The sequence below is a fragment of the Haliotis cracherodii genome, unplaced genomic scaffold (assembly GCF_022045235.1).
Source record: "Haliotis cracherodii isolate W230 unplaced genomic scaffold, xgHalCrac1.p SCAF_2, whole genome shotgun sequence".
Classification (NCBI taxonomy): Eukaryota; Metazoa; Mollusca; class Gastropoda; order Lepetellida; family Haliotidae; genus Haliotis; species Haliotis cracherodii.
In genome coordinates, this window is record NW_027266275.1 from 69,889,454 (window position 1) to 69,915,970 (window position 26,517).

The 26,517-nt window shown below is 39.4% G+C and overlaps 1 protein-coding gene across 1 annotated transcript in view; it reads left to right on the forward strand.

Moving 5' to 3' along the window:
- Positions 1-26,517, forward strand: part of LOC139468428 (bone morphogenetic protein 1-like) — a 70,614-nt gene that overhangs the window by 28,624 nt on the left and 15,473 nt on the right. Inside the window, exons 3-10 of the mRNA XM_071250388.1 lie at positions 4,420-4,742; positions 7,981-8,101; positions 11,192-11,370; positions 11,861-12,094; positions 15,176-15,385; positions 16,408-16,521; positions 16,810-16,958; positions 24,001-24,196. Coding sequence (XP_071106489.1) covers positions 4,420-4,742; positions 7,981-8,101; positions 11,192-11,370; positions 11,861-12,094; positions 15,176-15,385; positions 16,408-16,521; positions 16,810-16,958; positions 24,001-24,196 — 1,526 coding nt within the window. The remainder of the gene's footprint in view (positions 1-4,419; positions 4,743-7,980; positions 8,102-11,191; positions 11,371-11,860; positions 12,095-15,175; positions 15,386-16,407; positions 16,522-16,809; positions 16,959-24,000; positions 24,197-26,517) is intronic.

The following is a 26,517-nucleotide window of genomic DNA, read 5'->3' on the forward strand; positions in this document are numbered from 1 at the left end:
AGGGGACCAGGTCTTGGTTGACAGGCAGTATTGTTCACAGGGGACCAGGTCTAGGTTGACAGGCAGTATTGTTTACAGGGGACCAGGTCTTGGTTGACAGGCAGTATTGTTTACAGGGGACCAGGTCTTGGTTGACAGGTAGTATTGTTCACAGGGGACCATGTCTAGGTTGACAGGCAGTATTGTTTACAGGGGACCAGGTCTTGGTTGACAGGCAGTATTGTTTACAGGGGACCATGTCTAGGTTGACAGGCAGTATTGTTTACAGGGGACCAGGTCTTGGTTGACAGGCAGTATTGTTCACAGGGGACCAGGTCTAGGTTGACAGGCAGTATTGTTTACAGGGGACCAGGTCTTGGTTGACAGGCAGTATTGTTTACAGGGGACCAGGTCTTGGTTGACAGGTAGTATTGTTCACAGGGGACCAGGTCTAGGTTGACAGGCAGTATTGTTTACAGGGGACCAGGTCTTGGTTGACAGGCAGTATTGTTTACAGGGGACCAGGTCTTGGTTGACAGGCAGTATTGCTTACAGGGGACCAGGTCTTGGTTGACAGGCAGTATTGTTTACAGGGGACCAGGTCTTGGTTGACAGGCAGTATTGTTTACAGGGGACCAGGTCTTGGTTGACAGGCAGTATTGTTTACAGGGGACCAGGTCTTGGTTGACAGGCAGTATTGTTCACAGGGGACCATGTCTAGGTTGACAGGCAGTATTGTTCAAAGGGGACCATGTCAGACTGACAGGTAGTATTCTTCATTGGGAACCAGACTAGGCTGTTGTTGACGTCACAGATGATGCAGTGTCAGAAGGGTGGTCGCGGATGATGCAGTGTCAGAAGGGGAGTCAGGGACGATGCAGTGTCAGAAGGGTACTTGTGTCATTGTTCTTCATGCTACATCAGGCCACCTAGCCCCCTCAGCAGAACACACTCACTGCTGTGTTGCTGGCAGCAGGTGGGGGAATGTGGGCATGGTAAACACTCTCTGGGTTAGTCTACCCCAGACATGGAGGCTTCCAAAGGGACCGATTACAACATTGGGAACTGTTTAAAGGAGTATATAGAGGTGATATTAACCTCCACCTGTGAGAATCAGCCCGGTAATGCTGAGCATGTGTGGGAAGGGTGCTACCTGAACCAGATGCAACAAACTGAATAGTTTAGATGGCACCAGTCTTCAACGGTTCAAGGGGGCGGTCGGGTAGCCTAGTGGTTAAAGCGTTGGCTCGTCATGCCGAAGACCCGGGTTCGATTCCCGACATGGGTACAATGTGTGAAGCCCTTTTCTGGTGTCCCCCTCCGTGATATTGCTGGAATATTGCTAAAAGCGGCGTAAAACCATACTCACTCACTCACTCACTCAACGGTTCAAACATTCACCCAGGGCAAATGTAAATTGATCTTTCATTTTTCTAATGTTTCAATACACCTGCCCTCAATAAGTTTAGAGGGGCGGTCGGGTAGCCTAGTGGTTAAAGCTTTCGCTCATCACGCCGAAGACCCGGGTTCGATTCCCGACATGGGTACAATGTGTAAAGCCCATTTCTGGTGTCCCTCGCCGTGATATTGCTTGAATATTGCTAAAAGCAGCATAAAACCATACTCACTCACTCACTAATAAGTTTAGAATACAGTGGTCCATGCATATAATTTTCATCACCGTTTTGCCTTTTAGGCACAATGGAATCTCTTTTGGCAGGTAATGGAGCCTGGTTATTCTCTGGCGTTGACGTTTTATATATAGTGCCCATCCAACCAATAATTAGGATCTAATCGACAAAATAAACTGAACAACTGGGTTCTGTCTAGTCTTTAATATAGTAGGATCATTTCCAAGTATTTTGAATGGGTCACTGCAGGTTCCGTTATATAGGTATGAAATTGAAAGAGCTTTTATGTTATATCTAAGCTGATGTCTTCGTGATCTTCATTGCACAGATCTCTTGACTTGGGTCCAGTACAAGAGTTAGGTCAGGTTGCCTGTTGTTAGGCATCATGTACTGGTAATGGTATACTTGAACAATTCTTGAAAATGCTCTACCTCTAATACATTATTGCTATAATTCCTGTAATATGTCTGTCATCACACTAAAAAGTGTTCTGATTTTCAACAGAAGTACGCTTCATCATCAACTAATCAACCAACCCCAATCACTTTGAAAGAACTTAGTGTAAAAAAGTAATTCAAATAAACATGTGCAGCAAACATTCGTTAAGTTCGAGCTTCCCATCCCAAAGTTAACTGATCTGAAAAAACATATGTAGCAGATGGAAGCACACCATCTTTGAACTTTGATAAAATATACATATGCAGTCTTCACTTTACCTGAACCCTAGAATTTAGATAGCATGGTATCAAGAAGTCTGTATTGAACACCCACCCAGGCTAGCACACCCAGACAGGTGCTACAGCATCTCTAGCAGGTTATCTTGTAGAAGGACCCTGGGTGCCACTGTGGGCAGGGGTGGAGGAGGTGTGTACCTCTGTGGGGACATGTGGGCAGGGGAAGATGGTCAGCACATGGCTGTCTGCACTGGGGGGCCTGGCCTGTCAGGGAATTGTCTGGGAGCGCATATCAGGGGTTGATACCTTCCTAATTACTTTTTTTGACAGGCAAGATGCACTGATTAATGCTCCTGTGTGATACAATCTCAGTTGGGAGGTTGAGCTTTGAAATTTTGATGAAGAAAAGTTGTTTCATTTATGAAAGGCAACAGACTTTTGTCTGAGACTGGGGTCACCCCTTGTTCACTGAATTCTTTGGCTTATTAGTATGATTGGTGGAGTTGTGACTAAAGGGTTTGCCTTTCTTGGCAAAAATTGAAATATCACAAGTGATGGAGCCTATTCTTGTGTCTGTTACTGTGTTACTGCTGTGATTTTGCTGGAATATTGATAAAAGTGAAAAAAATACACACTCTCACACAAGGACATGCATACATCTATGATACTCTCTGGATAGTTTGCACTTGTGAAAAATCATGATTGCTTTTTCTAAGACTGTTTCGGTGGCTAGTGTTCAATAACAGAACCTGTGGAAAATTTACTCTGCAATAAACTTTCACAGTATCAACAAAACAATAACATTGAGCCCATATGTTGACAAACAGCTGATTCATGGACTTTTATAGGTCTAACCTCAGCATATTGTTTAGGAGTGCACAATGCACTATGTGGGCCAACTCCTGCATGACAAATTCAGACAGACAGAATGGTAGAGGCCGTTGGCGCCAAGAAACACTGCAGTGAAACTATGTCATTGCATGTATGCAGTTGATTGTTTTCAGATAGAATCGGTGCCTGTTAAGTGCTGAGTGACTCTTTAATTGTTACCACCTGTCTGTGCAGACATGTGCTGTCGCGCTTTTGAAAATTCCATTTGGTTGTAAGTTTTTAAAAGTTCTTTTTACTCTGGACAAAAAGGTTCTGACATGTACTGTTGAATAATGAGTAGATTTTGTGAACGTTTCTGGTTCTTGTTTACGTATGTGTTGCTCATTTGATTAGGGTTTTTTTCAGTTCTGTTTTGTTTGTAAACATGATTATGTCCCAGCCATCAAAACAGAGATCATAGGATTGAGAAAGGAGATCTGTACAAAACCATACTTTAGATAAGTGGGTATTGTTGTTGGCGCCTTTGCCACATAATGGCAGGGAGTATTGGGCTTCCAACATGGGGTCATTGGTGCTCCAGTTGTCTCAGGTGCCACAATTCACTGTGCAGAGATGCAACCTGTAGGTGTGCCAGAAACGTGATCATGGGTTCACATCCCAGATTTACCCTGATTCGGGTTCTACGTTTGTCAGCACCAAACCCTTGCTGGTAGCTTTCACCAAGGTAGGAAACATGCACGAGCCGAGTCCTTCCACACCGAGCTGACACACCATGATATATGCTACTCCAATTTTGATAGGGATATTTTTTTCTTTTCATGATTTCACAGAACTTGATTCTCATATGTCAAGTGTATATTTAGATAGAATGACATGTCTGATTATCCATTTCAAAAGTTAAGCTGTATAGCAAAAATTTTGCTTAAGCAGCTTTTTCAACCAACATCCTACCCATGTGAGGAACTTGACCAGGGTCTTTGTTGGGAGGAGTGAAGTCTATGTAAAGTGTAGACATATATAGTCAATGATATCTTTTATTACACAACACATTTCTTTCTTCCAAAATTAGAAAACAAACTTCCTGATGCTGATTTGTGGAATAGAGCTGGCTAGACTTGTTTTAATATAAATCTATATTGGTTTTGTTTTCATTAAAAACATACATTCCAGAGTCATGGTGCAGGAGCTAAACCTGGACATTCTTGATGTAGTTTAAAAATATGGATTCATTTGGAACATCAGGTCTCTTTTTTTTCTATTAAATCCTGAGCAAATGAAACTAACTGACAACATTATGATTTCAGGAGTAAAAAAATATGTCGGAAAGATCGACATACAATGAAGGAAGAAATAAAAAAATTACGAGAGAAATGGAGGAAGCTGAGGTCCGAGCTGAAGCGTCAAAGAGGAATCACAAAGAAATTGAGACAAGAAGCAAGGAAAAAGAATCCTTCCAGAGTTTTGAAAATTGACCGAGAATCTATGTTTGAAGAAGATGACTTGGATAAAAAGTCCTCTAAGCCCAAGCAGTCCTCAAGGAGGAGGTTTCGGCGAGCAGCAACGGCAAAGCCCAACCGACTGTGGGACTATGGAGTCATACCCTATGAAATTGAGTCCAATTTTACTGGTGAGTAAATTATTTTAAAAATGATAGCAATGAAAAAGATGAATAAATAAAAGAAAAAAAAGCATTTCCATGGTCATAAGTCCATTGAAAGATTCCGATTATCAGGGGTTAAAAGAATCTCCAATCCCTAGTGAGTCAGGACTTACTACTATATTTTGTCAGGAGTCAAAACTGATTTCAAGCAAGTCCAGTTCCAAAGGTATCAAGTCAAAAATAAAATTTTAAAGTAAAAGTACCGAATCACTAGTAATCTCAAAATTAAACAAACTCATTTTGACATCCAGAAATGCGAATCTGCACATGGATAATACAAAAACTATTTCACGTGGACAAACATGACAAATGACACACTGTTATTAATTATTCTTCACCAAAACACAATTATCATGATCACCAATCACACAGCTAGTTGTTTTAAGTATAATGTTAAATAAGCTACACATATTTTGATTTTTTATATAGAATAACATATTTTGATTCTATTTATGATACGTAATCTTCCCACTTTACATTAACACTTTTTATATAACCTCACTAGCGATTGGCTATCAGTGAGCGACATCAGTTCTTCATTCTCATAGGATGTTGTGGCAACATGGTTGCATGGTTAAGCGAAAGGACAAGCCACGTTGTTGGTTTGTTAAATATAGGAACCACTCGGTGCTAATGTTGTGAACAATGAATATAAGAAGCAAGATTGTCTGCAATTTTTGATGGTGTAAGCTTGGCCATGGAAACACATAAGTCTTTAAAATAAGTCATCAGACTTTTAACCTATAATTTTAATGAGTCCATGTCTAATTTTGATGCGCCAGGACGTCAGACGTCCTCTTTTTAACCCCTGATTACATCTGGAGCATGTGTTAATGAATCACATGTATATGTTCGTAAAACAATTGTATCAGTGATAGGGTTCTTTTGGAGGGTTGGGGACATTTTAATCATTGAGCATAGCTATTCAGGCCACAATTTGTGTAACTTTGACAAGAAAACATTGATTTTAAAGTTTGCTGTATCAGAAAAAGTTAGTTTGCCATAAAACATTTATCAACTTGTTTGAATAAGGATCAATTTCATAAAACTTCTTATGTTTTTGTCATCATTAAAAAAATGAATTTTTATCTAACATCGATCCTCTGTATTGCTGTCAAGCTTGTTTAATATGGTAAGTTGATATTGGATCAGTCAGTATGTCAAACAGTGCTGACGTACACACAAACACGTGAACTACATAGCCCGCAACAGCATTTGAAAAACACAAACACAATTCCTACTTCACCACATCATACAGATTTATCATATGTCAAAGCATGAACCATGTTGTGCTTGCTGTTGCAGTTTCTTTAATGCCAAATATAATCCACATGAAATATATTATCAGAATTGGTGTCAGTTTCCAATTGCCTTCAAGATCTGAAACCTTGAGCTACAGTTTCCTGTGAGGCAGAGCACTGTTTGGCAAATATTACATATTTTATATGCCTATCTCGCTAACTTGACAGACACAGAAGTCAGAGTTGAAACTCTTTTACAAGATTGAGTTTTGTGGGAGAATCTCGGAGATAAATCTGCCAGCACTCTGCAAGCTCCAGTGGGATGCAGCAGGTTGTGTGATATTTGGCAACGAAATTGTCATGAAAAAGCTGAACCTTAAATTGCCTGACAAAATGTAAACTGTTCAGGTTTAAAAGGAATTACGTTTCAGTAAATAGGATAGCTCTCTGCAAAAAGGGGACGTTTTTAAAGGAATGATAGACATGGTTAAGTGCCGAAATAACTTTGCAAGTTTGTTTTACATTATAGAAAAATCTGATTTAAAGCTCCCACAGTGTCAGAATTTGTTGCTTCTTTGGAAATAATTAGTGTCTTGTAATTTTTGATGTATGGAGCTTTTAGATAAAGAATTGAAGTAATATGTTTTGTCATCTGCTCACAAGTTGGAAGCACAATGGGCTAGTTGTGTCAAATTCAGGAATTCTCAGGCACTGAAAAAAGCAAACAGTGTTAACATGCATTTTATCAACAAAATTTCAGTATGCAAGAAAAAGTGACAAAAGTGAATAACGTTAAGCAAAATTATTTCTAAGGACATTTTTTCCATTTTTTGCATAATTTCCCTCAAGTCTTTCAACTCAGAAATAACAAGGCTTATTTTACAGCATATCAATTTTCAAGTCTGCTTATGAAAATGTCCTTGCAAGGTGTATATGCTGAAAACGTAGCATTACCTGAATATTTCATGCACAAAATGCAGATCGAATTGCAAACAGTATGTTCAGTGTTCTGATATGGACACTGGGAGTTGTAGAGAAGCCTTCATACCCCAGGGCTTTTAAGGTGAAATATGTGTTGACAGAACTATTACAATGTCAAGAATGAGACTTTCAAAACTTAAGTATCCATTGGTAGGGCTACCATCAGGTAATGGTTTGAACACATAAATTTGCCTCCGAATCAACCTTCCCACGATGTTTCCACTCTGCATGTTTTTTAAGGAATTTTTCCTGTGTAGAAGTTTTGAAAATTCAACAAATATATGTACATTTTATTGTCATTTTGTTTATGCATTGACTCTAAGATCACAGGGCCCACTAATCATGTATGTTATCAATGTACCAATGTACAAGAGAAGGCCATCCAATGTCAGATATCTATAATATTGAGATATATTTTGTTTAAATGTATTACTGTGTGATCAGTTAAGGTGGATTAACTGTTGGACTGCTGGAAATAAAATAATAAATGAAAGAACAGTTATCGGGTTGACTTGAGATTAAGTGGCTAAAATATTTCTAGAAATTAATATTATAACAATTATTAATTATGATAGGCATATTTTCAATTAAAAACAGCATTTAAGTTTTTAGGAAAGCCTCATCAATATTTGTTTGACCAAAATATGTGTTCATGTATCAAATAATTCTACTGTTATCATTTGTCCTAAAAATTCCCAAAATTTGAGTTATAAATGTCCCAACTGTGATTATAATCTGTAATACCAGATACGTTAAGGTTTGCAAAGGCGACTTAGGTTCACTTGACATCAGGGCCAATTAATTATAAAGCGTTTAACATTATTGCTTTGATTGCAATGATATGAAACCTGTGAAAACAAGATTTTTGGTTGTGTTACCATTTTTAAAATTACCTCGCATATTTTTCCCATATGCCTTCCTTGGCACTTACGGTAGGTGAAAATCATAGATCCCTGTAAACTAATGTTATGTTCCTTGTGTAGGTGCCAACAAGGCGTTGTTCAAACTGGCCATGCGACACTGGGAGAACTACACATGCATCACCTTCATAGAGAAAAGGGCGGAGGATCAGGACTACATTAAGTTCACAGAACGCTCTTGTGGGTAAGTGCACACCTCCCTCAACCTTCAGCATACTTACACCATATTCTAGTGGGTAAAGCATCTATCCGGAGAGCAGTATGTTGGTGGTTCAGTCCCGGCCATGTCATACCAAAAGATGGTATTCATTCTTAACCTGCCTGGCCCTCGTCTTTAAGGGGATAAAACAAGGACTGGTTGGCTCAGAGTCAGTATTAATCTATGTGAGTCGGGTAGCCATGTCAAAATGGGCTCACACATTGTTATATAAGTGCAATAATCTTGAACCCCATTTCACCTCACCTCACCTCACCTCACCTCAACTCAACTCAACTCAACTCAACTCAACTCTGGAGGAACCTCTTGACTTGGGGGCATGGGTGGCTCTGCGGTCATTAAAATTCACTGTTCAGAGTTCTTAGTTTTAGTCATCTGTTTATTGTGGGTTTGAATTCAGGACTTGCCCTGCTTATGATCCTTGGCTTCTCGATGGTTCCACCAAAGAGGCATACGTCTGTGACTGGTGTCATGCTGGGCTTCCATCATGCTTGCATGCCTGATGCATCTGAAATACTGTGGTTGAAAGTGGCGTGAAATGCCTTCTACGTTGTATCTACAGTACAATAGTGTATAGTTAATGGTTAAGGGGGAATGGTCAAAAGCCCTCATTGATGAACGGTTCCCTGTTTAGTATTTACCAAATTGAATAAGTGTTCCTTGTTTATTTCTCACTTAATGGAAATTTGGTGATATGACAAACACTTCTAGTAGCAGACACGGAGGGAAGGAAAGGTAGGATGTATTTTGTTCCCGCCACAACAAATTGGCAGAAAGAAATTAATCGCCTTGAAGCCCCTCCTTCCCCATCTCTTCACACCCCCCTTCTCCTCACATCTCCCCCCATACCCCTCCCCCCTCTCAAGGCCCCTATCATCGATGACCACATATGCAGTCAATTAGTCTGTCTTGAGGCTGAGCCAGTTGGCTTGGCCTGTAAACTATAACAGACAAATTAGCAAGGGTCATTGCTGGGAGGCAGAGATTTGTATACTCTTTCTGGCTCACATAATGAGCTTGTTTATTGTCTCATTGAATTTACTGCCAATTATGCCAGCATTGGTTCTCTAGGGTAGTTGTTCCTAGATAGAAAAGCATGACTTGGAAGGAAAGGAGGGCTGCTCCAGCATAAGGTTCCTCTACAACAGCTTTGATGTTTTGTGAAAGGCATACATGCATGCACATAATGTCTTCTGTGTGGTTTATGATATTTTGGTAGGGTTAAATCATTTTGTTATATAAGGTTTCAAAGGAATTATTTTGAAATTTGTGGTCTATTATAAACTTCCAAAGAAGTATGGAGGGTAGTGGTTAAGCTAATTGTCAAACTGTAGACATTGGTTGATCCCTAGACTGACACTCAGTCTCTGAACAGATATGATTTTGATAGAAACAAGCAACTACATTTAATTTGAAAAGGAGCCCTATTGAGATGGGAGTTTCGGAACCTGTGGAAAGTCTAGAATAACTTCATTACTGTGAGGGCTGGGCGAAAGTTAAATAATATTGTTCAGGAACAGTGAGGCAGACTAGTCGATTCCCGTCAATGGAATATTGTGCAAAGACCTGTGTCCCTGCCATGATATCAGCGTTAGAAATTGGCACTAGTCCTGTAGTCCTTGCCAAACTGCCCCAAAGTTCGGTATCATAAGGACCGGTAGCAATTGGCCATTTTTAAGGGGTTTATCATTAGTGGACCAAAAATGTTAGTTTCTACCACTGGATATGACTACAATATAACTGAGAGACATATACAACCATACTCACTGAACTAATATCATGTTTGTCATTATAAGCTGTTCTCGAATGGCTCCTTGATACAGAGAAGGACAGGATCCATGCATAATACATTTGTTATGGCTGTATAGGTTTCTTGATGGACTGGCCAAAGGGGCTGTGGAATGTTATGACCTTTTCCATGACCTTTCAAGGTTAAGAAATGTACATTATTACATTCCACTGCAAAGTACTATAGTGTCTATTTTCTTGTCAGGTTTGTCAATACTTTATGGTCTGGTGGATTCCCTACTATACCCTTGTCAGCAGAGATTACAAAGGAGCCATTAAATAATTCACTTAGAATGCAATGGTGAGGATGTCCCTTCTCTGGTGATGAAAATGATTATGATAAGGAGAAGTGTGCTGTTGTACTGATGGTGACAGAAAAATAACATAATGATGGTTTAATGGAGATGATGATGGTTTGGAGGATGGTGATGATGAGAAGGAGGTTGAGGATTGTGATGAGGATGGTGGTTATGAAGATGGTGATGGTGATGGTGGTGGTGGTGGTGATGATGATGATGATGATAGTGGTAATGTTGGTGGTGATGGTAGTGGTGATGATGGTGGTGGTGGTGGTGATGTTGGTGATGATGGTAGTGGTGGTGATGATGGTAGTTGTGGTGGTGGTGGTGGTGATGGTGGTGGTGGTGGTGGTGGTTGTGGTGGTGATTTTGGTGATGGTGGTGGTGGTGGTGGTGGTGGTGGTGGTGATGGTGGTGGTGGTGGTGGTGGTGATGGTGGTGGTGGTGATGATGGTGGTGGTGGTGGTGATGGTGGTGGTGGTGGTGGTGATGATGGTGGTGGTGGTGGTGATGGTGGTGGTGGTGGTGATGATGGTGGTGGTGGTGGTGGTGGTGGTGGTGGTGGTGGTGATGATGATGATGATGATGATGATGGTGGTGGTGGTGGTGGTGGTGGTGGTGGTGGTGGTGGTGATGATGATGATGATGATGATGGTGGTGATGTTGGTGATGGTGATGTTGGTGATGATGATGATGATGATGATGATGATGGTGGTGGTGGTGGCTGTGGTGGTGGTGGTGGTGGTGGTGGTGGTGGTGATGATGATGATGATGATGATGATGATGATGGTGGTGGTGATGATGATAAGGATAATTATGGTTCATGATGGTTAGGAGGATGGTGATCATTATGATGATGACAAGGAAGGGATCATGTTGAGGGGAAGGAGTGATATTGGTGTTTCATCTGTGGTGGGTATTTTGATGATTATTACGAAGCAGATGCTGATGGTTGTTATCTATGTTTCAGATGTTGTTCCTTCGTAGGAAAACGTGGCAACGGCCCTCAAGCTATATCCATTGGCAAGAACTGTGACAAGTTTGGTATTGTCGTTCATGAGCTGGGTCATGTGATCGGGTTCTGGCATGAACACACACGTCCTGATCGTGACAATCACGTACAGATCAACTATAATCATATCATGCCAGGTATGTTGTCTGAGTTTCAACACCACCATGGTGTGATATGATGTGCTTCAAATAATGCATTGGTGGTACCATTCAACACCAGTTATGTTAAAAAAATTGCGTCGATCGATGCTCATGATGTCAATTGCTGGATTATATATTCCAGACTAAATTATTTACATTCCACCATCATATAGCTAGATTATTGATGAAAAACAAATAAAAACAGTGTACCCATTTACTATACAAAGCTGAGATATGAAATAGATATATTTTGGCATGTTGATGTGTTTTGATTTGAAATAAAATAAATTTCCAGAACAAAATACAAGGCTGATAGCCAGAAAGATGCAGTCACATCAAACCAACAGCAACATTTACAAAGTTAACCAAGCATTGTAATATTACTGTAATCGTACAACCCTGTGTAAACCTCAACAGCCCAGGGGACATCTATGTGGTGTCATTAAAGTGTTTGGAGTTACAATGGTGTAAGTATGTCATGTTACAGGCCAGGAATACAACTTCAACAAGCTGACACCGAGCGAAGTGAACTCTCTCGGCGAGGAGTACGACTACGGCAGCATCATGCACTATGCCCGCAACACATTTGCCCGTAACACGTACCTGGACACGATATTGCCAAGCAGAAAGCCGGGAGTGCTGGTGCGGCCAGAGATTGGACAGAGGGTACGACTCAGTCCTGGGGACATCAGACAAGCAAACAAACTCTACAGATGTCCCAGTACGTATACTAACACAAATTATTATGTCTTATTTCAAGAAGACTGAATTGCATATGTACATGTTTTACTTAATGTGGAGATCATGTACTGATAGCGTGGATCGTTGCTAATGCTGTCAAACAAAAAAAGGTGAAACCTAATTATTATTCTTAATATTATTTAGGGGGCAGTCGGGTAGCCTAGTGGTTAAAGCGTTAGCTCGTCACACTGAAGACCCAGGTTCGATTCCCGACATGGGTACAATGTGTGAAGCCCATTTCTGGTGTCCCCCGCCGTGATATTGCTGGAATATTGCTAAAAGCGGCGTAAAACAAACTCACTCACTCACTAATATTATTTAGCTTGCTGCCAATCACTGCAATTTTATGTCACCTTTTAAATATGATGAAATGTATTATGTACACAGATATTAAAATAAAAAGGTTTTTAAAAAATGACAAAAAATACAACTGAAGCAATGTTTTGAAGTAGATTTCAGTATAATTCAGTGTGGACTTGTCAATAAAGCAAGATCAATTGGCCTTTCAGCAATACTGGCTCTGTATGTACCTCTACAACAACACGTTCAGGATGAATAGAGAGATTGCATCTGAAGTAATATTCCACAATACATAAACACATATTCAGCTAAAAAACACAATGCTAATGGTTAAGACAGATGAAAGGGAATAGACAACTTGAAATGTACGTCCATGTTCCCTGCATATGATTATATACAGGTATGAATAGCACCATTGTTGTAGACAGGTGTTAGAGTGCAGATACTGAACCCTAGCAATACAATACAAGGTTCACAAACCATTTTGCAAACGTGAGTAATAAGCCCCAAATAATGGTGTTTTTTTCCACTGACTGAAAAACGTGTAATTGACTATTTGTAAGTGAACTTGAAGTAGCACTCCTGGTTTAAGAACCCTATTTCATTCATAAAGGTAATGTAAATAAACCCGAATAATCATTAAAACAGCTGCACTTAAAGATTTCTTCTTCAAATGTTGATATAGCCTTAATATTTTTTTTACAACTATTCATTTAGTGTAGGTAAATATTCTGTTATGCTTATGATGCATTTTTGATTTCATTCACAAGGTCTTAGCATACGGGAAGGGGTCTCTGTCTGATTCTAATAGTTTTTTGTAAAATTTAAATAGCTGAATCATGTATTGGTGTATTTTTTTGTCCTGTGGTTAAAATGACATTGATAAATGCATGTGCAGCTTGCTATTGACGAAGCACCACCTGGGATGCATGAACACTGTTTCTGCTGTTTGGGCAGCACGCATTCGTGTTATCACATCACAAGCAGTCAGGCAGTAGATCAGGGCTGTTTAAATAAGACACTCCTCCCACTGGTTTTTTAACCATATTCAACTGTTTATGATGTTTGTATTTTAAGTGATGTTTAATTTACAAGTTTATTCAAGTCAAACAGCAGGATATGTATGTCAGACATACATTGCTCTTTGCTCCTTGTAAAGTATGCATGGAAATTTGAAATGAGTTGCTAGTTTAACCCTAAACATAGCTATAGGACCTGAAGTTTTGTGGGTTGCACGTTACTTTAGGCCTTATATTTAGTTGGTTTACGAGACAGACTGACAGTAAAAACTAAATTGAAAGTGTACTCTGCTTTACATTTAGGTGAAATGAAAAACCCTAGAAATTTTATCACTGCTGTTTGTATGAAATGGTGAATAATAAAAATAATTATTCCAACAAAATAAGAATCAGTTATCTTTCGGTATAATTTTGTCATCATACTTACATTATAGTGTGACCTTCGAGTTTGATTTTCATTCAGCAGTACTAATCTGAAAGTCGAAAATTTAATGTAAAAAATGTCAACCACCTATATTGAATAGCCAAAACTGTTGAAAACTAACTAACAAAACGTTAGAGACCTCAGAAACATTTGTTCTTGAGACTTACTTCTTTATCAGAGTGTGGTAAGACAGGCATAACAGGAGAATTTGATGATAGGGACAAGATACTTTTATTACCTTAATTTCACATTGAATGCATCAACTGGCTATTTGATCTGCAGCAAATTAATTGTTAGTTAATTCCTTAAAACAAATCCAGGGTTAGAAATTGGCACTAGTCCTATAGTCCTTGCTAAACTGCCCAATAGTTAAGGTATCATAAGGACTAGTTGATATTTGCCATTTTTAAGGGTTTTGCTATATGTTATCATTATAAGGACTAGTGGACTAAACCTGTTAGTTTCTACTGCTGAAATCCATAACCATTCTTAAAAGATTCAAGAACATCTGAAACAGTTAATGTTGCCATTTAGTCACATTAGAAAACAGAAAAGGTTTGTTGGCATACCCTCACTTTGGAAAGAACAACTGATGAACAGGTTTTTAATTGTTGGGGTGTGATCTTGTTTCTATGAATCTGGTTCATAATAATTTAGTATTTAAAATGGAACTACTGCTCATAAATACACATCCACACCCAGTCCCGACATCCACACACAACCTCATCATTCTGATATACAAAACTCACAGTTTATCATGATGTTTGTCCAAACTGTCCAAAGTTTCCCCCAAAATCAACCTCAGAGTATTGAATTAGTGTAATTTAGGGCTGGGACGGGTAACTCCGGTACTCAGGTCGGGAGGGTACTGAATTGGTGGGTACCCACAGGACTACCCAGACCCGTGGTTAGTCACATGATTATAAATTTTTAAATGGAAAAAAAACTCTAAGGTTAAACTATAAGTGACAAATATTCACATTTCTTTCTGACTATAATCACACATTCATTCTGACTTTATATGTTTGAATTAAGATAAAACTTCAGTCAACTTCAGTGTATGCATGACCAGATTGGTTTATACATGTATCTAAATATATTTTGACAGTAGTACGGTCAAACGTTTCCCAATCGGACATTTTGTACCAATCTCTTGAGACCAACAGAGGGTACCCGGTTAGAGTCAAGTAATAGGGGGGTAGGTACTGTTCAAAAGAAGTAAAAGAAAACCGATCCCATGACAGATTAGCTATAGTCAAATGAAAAAATCAGCTGAGTAGTATAGTTTTCACAACCCATGTTGTCCTCTGTCCATCAGAGTGTGGTCGCACGTTACAAGAATCAAGCGGCAAGTTTGCCCATAACCCTGTCACATCCAAGAGTAACCTATGCCAGTGGAGGATCTCGGCTACCCACGGAGAGAAGATTGTCCTCAACATCACCAAGCTGGACATCCCCAAGTCCTACAACTGTGAGAAGGATTATCTGGAAGTGCGGGACGGATACTATGTCAAGTCTTCACTACTTGGTGAGTTGTAGCATCATCCTTTTAACTTAGCATAGGTCATCAAAAAACAGGATGGTTCTCATCAGATTACCTCATAATGAAACTAAGACATGTCAGCAGCCATGGTGGCAGTGTTCAGGCAAGGAAAGATAACTTTAAAAAACTGAAACATGTTTATTTTTGTCAAAGTAGAAATTTCTGAAACTATTCTGACCATTACCAAACAGGTAAATATGTCATTGTGGTAAATACATAAACATACAAGAATGCATGTGTCTGTACCCAAGTACCTTGGTCCACATGTCCTGTGATCACTTGGTAATACATTTTGGAGTCATAAGCATTAAAATGGTGGTCCCAGCTTGGTGACCACCGTACCATGTAGTTAATAAAAAGTATGTGTAATGCCTTATGCTTATTGCAGGGTGTTGAAATGCCATAATTTCCTACTTGCCCAGTATGATTTTCAACTTGCCCTGATAAATCAGAGAAATAAAGAACACAATTTTATCAACTGAAGCAAGAGCTTATGGGTAATGTGCAGAAAAGGAAAATGACAAGTCAGGTTCTCCATTTGCAGTTGACAAACACACGATGCATTTTCTAAGTTTCAATGTCAATACCACGGATTTCAGACTTGTCCGAGGGCAACTAGAGTAGATTTTCCCATTTACCCGATGTCTTACTTTCACGGGTCAGGCAGGTCGGGCATACTTATTGAACACCCGCTGCTTGTGTGAATCAAAACAGTGGATGAGTGAAGAGAATCTTACCTGGACTTTCAGAACATTCATTGTATTCTTATCGGAATAGAAATATCAGATAAATGTTGCATGCATACTTCAATTTAATCAGTGTTCATCATTCAAATAATTCCCATGAAATTTGGTTCAATAATATCAGACAGTAAGTCTCACTGAAGGGGCCCTTTCCAAACATGTACCCATTGCAATCAAAGTTGTAGGTAAATTGAAGATTTGTATATACCAGTTTGAATATCATCCGAGGAATGATGTTGAGTGACCCGTGTTTGTGTGTTGTAGGTCGGTTCTGTGGTGACTTAGTGCCAGATACGCTGGTTTCCACGGACACCAGAATGTGGATTGAGTACAAGAGCAGCAAGAAAGAGGGCAAGGGTTTCCTGGCTGAGTATGAAGGTAGGTGCAGATGCTTTCCACATCTCAGAATGTTGTGTATCATCATCAGCAGCAGCAGCAGCAGCAGCAGCAGCATCAAACATCTGTTCTAAAGATATCCAGATTTGATTATTTTGCAGGCCATGCCATATAGCTGGTATATTGCAGCACAAACAAACAAACAACCATAAGACACCATTATAACAACCAGTAACCCCCTGCATATTGTGTCAGAGCTATGTTTTGTATAGATATTAAAACTAATGGCCATCCATATTATTATTCACTGGTCAAGTTTTCTGTCTTCAGCTATTTGTGGTGGAGAGATTGTCCGAGAATTTGAGGCTCACTTGACAAGTCCAAACTACCCTGATGACTATCGGCCAAATAAGGAGTGTGTATGGAAGATCACAGTCCCTGAAACCTACTCTGTCGCTCTTAAGTTCCAGTCATTTGAGGTAAGCAAACAGACAACTCTAGTTTGTGCACTTCCCTTCAGTGATGCTCATATAATATATGTGCTTGACGTAAGACTCAGGCAACCAACAGGATCGGCAGGTCAGGCGTGCTGACTTGGTTAGATGAATGTCATCGTATAATTCTGGTTAGTGCAGCATTAAACAACAAATATGTATTATACAGTTTAGCACTTTCTGTGACATCCCATGGGATTTCAGGGCAGAATAATCCCCAGTATCACGCCCCATAGAACTGACTAACAGTGGGTGATGCCATGTGACTGTGTGCATGACATCATACCCGAGGGTGCGTCATCATACCCAAGGGCACGTCATCGTACCAAAGGGCGCGTCATCCATCATACCTAAGGGCGTCATAATACCCAAGGGCCTATCATCATACCCAAGGGCGTGTCATCATACCCAAGGGCGTGTCATCATACCAAAGGGTGTGTCATCATACGCAAGGGTCATCATCATACCCAAGGGCACGTCATCATACCCAAGGGCGTGTCATCATACCCAAGGGTCATCATCATACCCAAGGGCACGTCATCATACCCAAGGGCGTGTCATCCATCATACCTGCGGGCGTCATCATTCCAAAGGGCCTATCATCATACCTAAGGGCGTGTCATCATACCCAAGGGCATGTCATCATACCCAAGGGTCATCATCATACCCAAGTGCATGTCATCCATCATACCTGAGGGCGTGTCATCATACCTGAGGGCGTGTCATCATACCCAATGGTGTGTCATCATACCCAAGGGTGCGTCATCATACCCAAGTGCATGTCATCGATCATACCTGAGGGCGCCATCATACCCAAGGGCCTATCATCATACCTTAGGGCGTGTCATAATATCCAAGGGCGTTTCATCCATCATACCCGAGGCGTGGCATCCATCATACCCGAGGGCGTGGCATCGTATCCGAAGGCGTGTCATACCTGAGGACATGTCATTGTACCCGAGGGCGTGTCATTCATCATACCAGAGGGCGTGTCATCCATCATACTCGAGGGCGTGTCATCCATCATACCTGAGGGCGTGTCATTGTACCCAAGGGCGTGTCATCCATCATACCCGAGGGGCATGTCATCCATCATACCCGAGGGCGTGGCATCGTATCAGAGTGCGTCTCATACCTGCGGACATGTCATTGTACCCGAGGGCATATCATGCATCATACCCGAGGGCATGTCATTCATCATACCAGAGGGCGTGTCATCCATCATACCTGAGGGCGTGTCATTGTACCCGAGGGCGTGTCATCCATCACACCTGAGGGCGTGGCATCGTATCCGAGGGCGTGTCATACCTGAGGACATATCATTGTACCCAAGGGCATGTCATCCATCATACCCGAGGGCGTGGCATCCATCATACCCGAGGGCGTGGCATCGTATCCGAGGGCGTGTCATACCTGAGGACACGTCATCCATCATAACAGAGGACGTATCATCCATCATACCCGAGGGCGTGGCATCGTATCCGAGGGCGTGTCATACCTGAGGACATGTCATTGTACCCGAGGGCATGTCATCCATCATACCCGAGGGCGTGTCATCCATCATACCCGAGGGCGTGTCATTGTAACCGAGGGCGTGTCATCCATCAAACCCGAGGGCGTGTCATTGTACCCGAGGATGTGGCATCCATCATACCCGAGGGCGTGTCATCCATCATACCCAAGGGGCGTGTCATCCATCATACCCGAGGGTGTGTCATCATACCCGAAGGTGTGAATCTGTCAACCTCTGATCTGCCTAGTCTTCGTGGTTGTGGATTATTGCTGACAGCTTCATACAATGTTCAGACACTTGTATATCATGTCCCAGGGCTCACCCAGTCAATTAGGAGTTGCTTGCACACAATTACTCGTTAAAAAAACCCTAATAGAATACTGCGTGTTGTTGCCCAATGTAGCCTTTTTAGCTTACATACTGTATGTCTTCAGAGCTCCTTGTTTACTGATTGAGTTCAAGCATCACATGAATAATGCACAAAAGTGCTATGTCTCGTTTATTTTAACTGAGTCATGTCATGTGAGCTTATGCGACATGTGACACACTTGGGGCATCACTTGAATAGATGCAAATTAGAAGTCACCTGAAACAGGAGTTTACGCAAAATTATTTCTATAATGATCCAGTTGTATTAAAAATAACCAACAGACTGGACCCAAGGGAGTACACATGTAATGCATACCCAAAGAAAACTATGAATAGCCATTATCATACCTCCATGTCAGAATGTTGAGATGTGATTGTTCACGTGATCTTCATAAAATACTATGTATACCGCCTGGGAGGGAAATACATTTCTGAGCGGGAGAATAAATCCCTTGTACCCCACCACAAAGCAAATGGCCGAATGCTTTATCTGAGGCTACGAAAGGCACGTGACACAGCACAAGTTAACCTCAGCTGAAACGAATCACTTTTTTCTATCTTTGGGGGGTTCATTCGGCAAGTGGTATAAAACCTTATAAGGGACTTATAAGCCACATGTACCCTTGTGATACTGCTACAACTTATAATGTGAATGATGACATATTAATATATTACTAAATGGTTGAAAAATATCCTTCCCAAGAAGCCATAGAAGTTTGTTATCATGAAAATCATCAAAGCGGTGTTCAACCTTACTCACTTAAAAGTAAATAACTGTCCATGTTGGCATGCCCCAGTTATGAGAGTTTTCAAGAAGAATGTACCAACTTCAAGTGAAACAACATTGGCATTGTCTATCTCCTGTTGACTTGCGTCGGATTATGTGGATGTTCTGTTATATTTTGTTTTTGTTCATCAATGTGTATCGAACAATACTTGAAGATGAAACAAGCTCCAGTACATGCCATTGTTGTATCTATACGCAAACATCAAAGAACTATACATTGACATTTGTGAAGAACATGGTAAAATGAATTGACATTATGAAAATATGTCTGTGGTCAAAGTCTATTGTGTGTTGGGAGCATCTGCTAAAGTACACTTAGTGATCGGGAGCTACTCGGATGTCATGTTATCCTCACCCAGTCTTCGCTATGCTGAAATAGCAGATCAAATATGTCATATTGATTATTCATTTCAAAGAGAATTGTACCAGTTAAACTTAAGTTATCCTTGTTGATTGGAAATACCAATCCATTTCTACTCTGTATGTATATCGTTGCTGTTTTGAAAGATGACCTTTGTTAGCAAGAATTCAATTTGGACTGTTTGTTTTTGCCTCCAACTTATACAAAGGATTTACAATAGAGGGGATGACATGTGATGGTACTCCACTTTTGTTGCGATCTAACAAGTCCATTAATTATTCACTTTTATGGACATTCAGTTAAGTTCATTGCTATTGAAAATCATGTTTTATACCCAAGTTCTATTGATTATCTATTAAGCCACCTCGTTATCAAGCTTTTTGATTTTCTGCTGGAGAATTTGATTGTATTTTTTTCCTTCATTTTAGCCCATGATCAGACTTGATTCCTTGATGAGAAAATTAATTGTAATCTCTCAGTTCGGACCCAGAACAATAGTGCATAAATCATGCTCTTTTTTAACTAAAAATCAGGTTTCGGTAGTGAAAAGTAATTTGAAAGCTGCTCAACTGAGGAACTAATTTATGGTTCAATGCAGAGTTCAAACCTAGTCCTAGTGACCTAGTTAGTGCTGTTATAAAGTTGTAAGGATGATATTATTTTTCTTAACTTTCATTTGTATTTATGTTTGAGCATAAGGACCATCAGTTTATTTTAAGCATATCGAAACCAGTTGTACGACATGTAGTTATAAGGACTATTAAGGGGAGTCCAAGGGTTCTTGAGACTTGCTGCTGTGGTATTTGAGTCAAGGGACAGTATAAATCTTTCAGTCTTTAAATAGTGTGAGGACAAGTACCCTTGACTTTCATGCTTAAATTTGAACAATGCTTAACAAATCAAACTTCTCGGAACATTTATTTTTTTCAACATTATCCGGATAAGACATTATTCTGAGAGGAAATGATGAATGCTTCTGATATGTCAGGGATTTGTCTAGACCCCAAATCTGCACCAAATGTCTGTAATTATTCCTAATTTGGAATTAAACATTTCCCTGTTCAATACTGCTTTGGTCATACCTAACATTATAGCTTTTTGGAGGTCACTTGTATTTGAGTGATAACAGGACCAATATAGAGTAAAACACGTCTGAAATTAGGAAGAACTTTTTTTAAATCCAAAGATTGAACAAAATAATGTTTTTTTCTCAATTTGCCAGTCAAGGGCACCTTGTTTGGAATCCTTGATAACTCCCTGTATATGTTGTAGACAGACATGGTAAAGTAACATTCATACAGACAGTGCTGTTACTAGGGTGGGCTATAATATTTGTTAATCAAGGAAGAGTATTTCTGCCACATCTGTTTTCTACAAAGACCTAATGATTCTGGTAACATACTGTTCTGTGTCTCCTGATGTTGAGGACCAACACAGCGCAGGTCTCAACCTTAGAGATACTTTTGATAGATCACTTAGTTAAGGAGGATTATGTTGAAGTAAAATCAGTTTTGGTGGCTTCTTCAATCATGGTGTGAAACACTGAAGAAATCGTAGTCTTTAGATTGGTGAAGTTCTTTAAGTCATAGTAAGCAATAAAGCCACAACATCAGAGGATGCTATTAGCTAGTGTTTCAGTGCTAATTAAAAGTCAGTTTCCTTCCACCTCTTCTGTAATTTACTGCAGAGAATATGCAGATCCACAGAATCAGTTTTCAGCTGGTGACTTTCTAAAGTTTGTTTAGCAGTCATTCACTCATGTCAAAGGTGAAGGACAAAAAGCATCAAAGGTCAAGGACAAATATATTATGCTGACAGAATAAACAATATCATCAATATAACTACTCCACATTCATACCTATACAATTCAAAATGACATGACAGTTATGAAAGTTATATGAAAGAATAAGGGGTCCTTCACTTTCTTGAGTAGTATACATTCAAGACAGGAGAGTGGGTTTCATTAGAAAATAAATCATTGAAGGATACGAAGGAACAAGGTGAGATTTCATCGTCTTTGCACACACTTTAAAACAATACAGAAATTAATTTGTGAGCAAGAAAAGTGAACCTTCACCAGTAATCATGTCGTGTTCCAGGATGGGAAATCATTTGCGGTGTTTGACACATCCCCTGAATGTAATTCTCTTAGCTGAACGTGGTATGATTACTCCATGGTCTGCGTTAGCTTTCAATTTACTGCTTTCTTCTTCTCATCAGCGTGTATAGGTTGAAGCTACTTTCTGAAGAGAAATGATGGAGGCTTTTTTTATTACATCTCCATCTATCCAACACCCCATGTTCTGTTTCAAATACCACACATCAAATAGAGTTAAAGGTACTGATTTGTTCAATTTGGCTCAGCCAAGCCCTTTAATTTCCCTCAACAGGGATCAAGAGATTCCTGGTAAAGAATATTAGGATTTTGTCTGACTTTTTTAGGAGGTTCTGATTAGTATGAATTTGATAAAAGATTGGGAATCACTATGGGGGAATTCTGTAGTTTCAGGGACTAATGAAAGACATGATGAAGTAGGTTTTTTGGCTGAACAGCCAATCATGAAATGGGACTTGATGTGAGCATCGTTTTGTGCGGAGACATGTGATTTAATAACTTCTCGTTAGTATGCTTATTTAATTTGAATTAAACGAGTGTTGGACTTATTTTTAACATACTGTTTCCTGTGTATTAAATTTGTTCCTTGATTATTATTTTTTTATACTGATCGGAAGATTGCATTCAAATGAAAAACGTCTTTGTGAATTTACTGAATTTATGGGTTCCAGAGACATAACTATACATTAATTATAAAGATGTTTGATAATTATGTACAGTCAGTTAACTGTTGAAGAAAGTATGACATCATTGTGCATTTGATGGAGAGATTACCTGGTAATATTCATGACTGATGTATTTGTGCTTCAATTTTTTTTTTTATGAAATTCACAACAGTACTGCTGTTGTAGTTGATATCATCCTGGAAAGGTGAATAGGTCCACAACAAATTAATGTTGAAAACAGACGACTGGTGTGTTGTTAAGATAAGTTCACTCTAATTTCCTGGTTGCCTTTTATGAATAGTTTGCAAATTTGCATTTCATATATGTTTTTTAAATGGGAAGATGTTTGTTCTATTTCAGGAAGAAAGACGTTAAAACTTTGTATTTGAATTTATTATTCACAAGATCAGTATTACACACTCAATAACTCATTCACATTTGCTGGCTGTCGTTTCACACTGGAAACCCTTACCTTCTTTTGTCTGGTGGCCTGCATATGCTATGTAAAAATATTCACAAGTAAATTAATGTCCATTAGAAGATAATGTTTGAGTACCTGTTTGGGTGCTTAAGAACACTTGCCCTGTGTAACAAACATGTTTCTTTTCTACAAAATTGTTTTATTTTTGAAGAAACAGAAACAACTTTTTCAAGATTAAAAGCTACGCTTTTGTGCAAAAGTCTCTACCATTTGACATGAGAATGAGGCAAAACAAATTGTTTTCTTGTTTACTTATTCACTTGATCATAAGTAACATACAAACAGGCTTATTTATTTTGATTGTATCCATGAAGATTCAGGTTAGATAAGAATAGGTCATCAGAAACCCATAGGTTACTGTGCTTGTTGTAAGAGGTGACTAATGTGATCGGGTGGTCTGGCTCGCTGATGCTTGTCATCGTATCTCAATTGTGTGGATCGATGCTCTTGATGTCATTTACTGGATTGTCTGGTCCAGACTCGATTATTTACAGACCGCCATCATATAGCTGGAATATTGCTGAGTTCGGTATTAAACAACCAACAAACAAACCCATTGTGATTGGTATTACCTCCCTGTACTAGTGACACGGCATGAATTCCAGTTGCCTTCATGAAGATAGGCATTGAGTAAAAACAAAGGTAAAAGCACATATTCTCAGTGGTAATATATTCCTGTCAACAAGGTAATTGAATGTGATATTTCACCTTTAAAATCCATGTGCTACCTTCCAGATTGAGAATCACGACAACTGTGTGTACGACTATCTGGAGGTACGTGACGGCCATGATAAGATGTCCACACTGATCGGGAAGTACTGTGGCTACAAGATCCCTGAAGACATCAAGTCAACCAGCAACAAGCTGTATGTCAAGTTCGTGTCAGATGGATCCGTACAGAAAGCTGGCTTTGCTGCAAGTTTTGTGAAAGGTATTTTGAAATACTTATTCTACTTTCAATTACTTGTTTTTTTATTCAGAATAATTAACTTGCTTTTGCATGTATGTTGGGTGCCAGCGGTGGGGCAGGATATGCTGACCTTTTCGCAAACACCTGGTATCATCACTATTTGCTAAAGATTCATAAACACATGCTCATGATATAGTCGGAAATGTCCTATGGACTCTGCTTCAAGCAGAGCTCTGTTCTGATTTTGAAAAAGATTTTATCGCTTTTAAAAAAAACAAAAAACATTTTACTACTGGAGTATTTCGGCAAGATTTATTAATGTTTTCTCTCAAAGGAGGATGCAGTGTATTAGGGAGGGAGGCAATTCTCAGCTCCCTGGGGTGAATAAAACCCAAACTGCCTTGTTTGTCTGATTGAGAATCAGTCAGTCAGGGCTGCTGTATATGAGTTGGGTGTGACCCTACCCACCCAATCTCCACTGTGATAGTAGCATCACACTGACCAACAGATAGACACCCTCTTCCATCCGTTCTATCGGCACTGACCAGTGGATTAGAATTACATGAGCTAATTGCTCCCTGTATCTGTGAATGTGATTGCTCCATGAGGTGGTAGGCATGCTATTGATCTGATATCACTACTGGGCCGTGACCCAGCGGACCTCGGCAATGGAAATCCATAGCACCGTACAAGAGAAAACAGGATGGCTTTTGATAATTGCTAAAATCAATTAATAAGGACGCCAGATACATTATTTGTCCTGTTTGCAAACATGTGTAGAGTTACTGCAGCCAACTTGAATCTTCCGAAGTGCTGCGGCTGGTGGACTGGTGCCGTAGTCGACATGTTAAATGTAGCATACAACCCACATCAATGGGAGGGAGGGAGTTAAAATCTAAAGTCACATCGACATATTTTCCAGCCATATAGTAACTTAAAGGTTAATAATAAATACATTTAGACAATATAATACCTAGTGTCAAGGGACAGTAAAACAATGCGAGTATCACAAATATATATTTAAACCTAGTGCATGAGTGGGAAGCTTGGAGACTTTTTTTATCCAAAGGATAGTTTGTTTTCCTTTCCAAGACTTACTTTTAGTTTTAATTTTAATTTTAGTTGTTTTAAAAATATTTTTTTATCTTGGTGGGAAAGGTACCTTTGACTTGTCATTGGAAAAATTATTTTCATATATTTTTACATGTTTTCACCGTAGGAGCTCATATTTATTTTTTATTTTTTTCATTTTCATTTCATCTTACAACTTTCAGTTTTAGATAAGTCAAGTAATAAAAAAGGATAAATGGGAGAAAATAAGACCACAAGAAAGGTAGCCTTTTGATTGTCGAACTCAAGCAGGATCATTCACAATGGGGCCTTCAGCCTAAAAGTTGTAACATTGCAGAATTACCCGTTAGAGATTCCCTCTGAATAATATCCACACTGTGCATGAAAGAGATTTTATATGATCTACCATTGTAGATGATTTTCGTGACAAGTTTTCATAAAGAAGCAGGACACGTAAGAACTGTTTCTCCTACTGAACGCAGTGCTATGACTCTTCAGGGTTCATACCACTAGAGCAGCTTTATGGTTCAGAGATAAAAAAGGGATTTTGTCTGTTTAATCAGCAGTATTCATAAAACCACAAAGCCCCTCAGAGTCTGCCTGTTAATCTAAAACAATGTCAATCACAAACAATCATTCTAATTACTTGCAACAATTCTAATTAGGATTAAGAATATTTTGTAACTAACAAGTGAATGACAAGATGGCCTTGTCTGGTAGGATGCTTATTGCATTAAACATGGTAATTATCAAATGAGAGATATTGCCAAAATTGATCATCCTAATCAATAGAGTGTCACAGTGTCATCTTTGATTGTTTTCAAGCAGACAGAAACATGGCAAGGCATGATGGTATTGATTGGTGAATTTTATAATTCCACAACGAGTCGGGTTCAGGACAGCCAGGCCGTTAGTCTGTATTCTATTCTATTAATGTTTTAGAGCATAATTTAAATGCATGATTGAAGTTCATCGAAATTTCTGCACTGGAATTTAAGGAAGTAGAATGGCATTGGGATATTCCTTTGTGCTATTGTAACTATTCTGCACCTTGAATGAGTGCATTTCAGTGCTGGAACGGAATTTTTATTATCTTATGAGGCTCTATTAAGATAAAGTGCGCTCAATTATTCATATTACTATTATAGAATTATGTGTTCATGCTAATATTAGTGCATGTAAATAATTAACTTTGTTCTGTTAACATGATGAAGTATTGAGGAAGATACTGTTTTTGTGTGTGTATTTGAATTCAATGAAGGCGTTGTCGT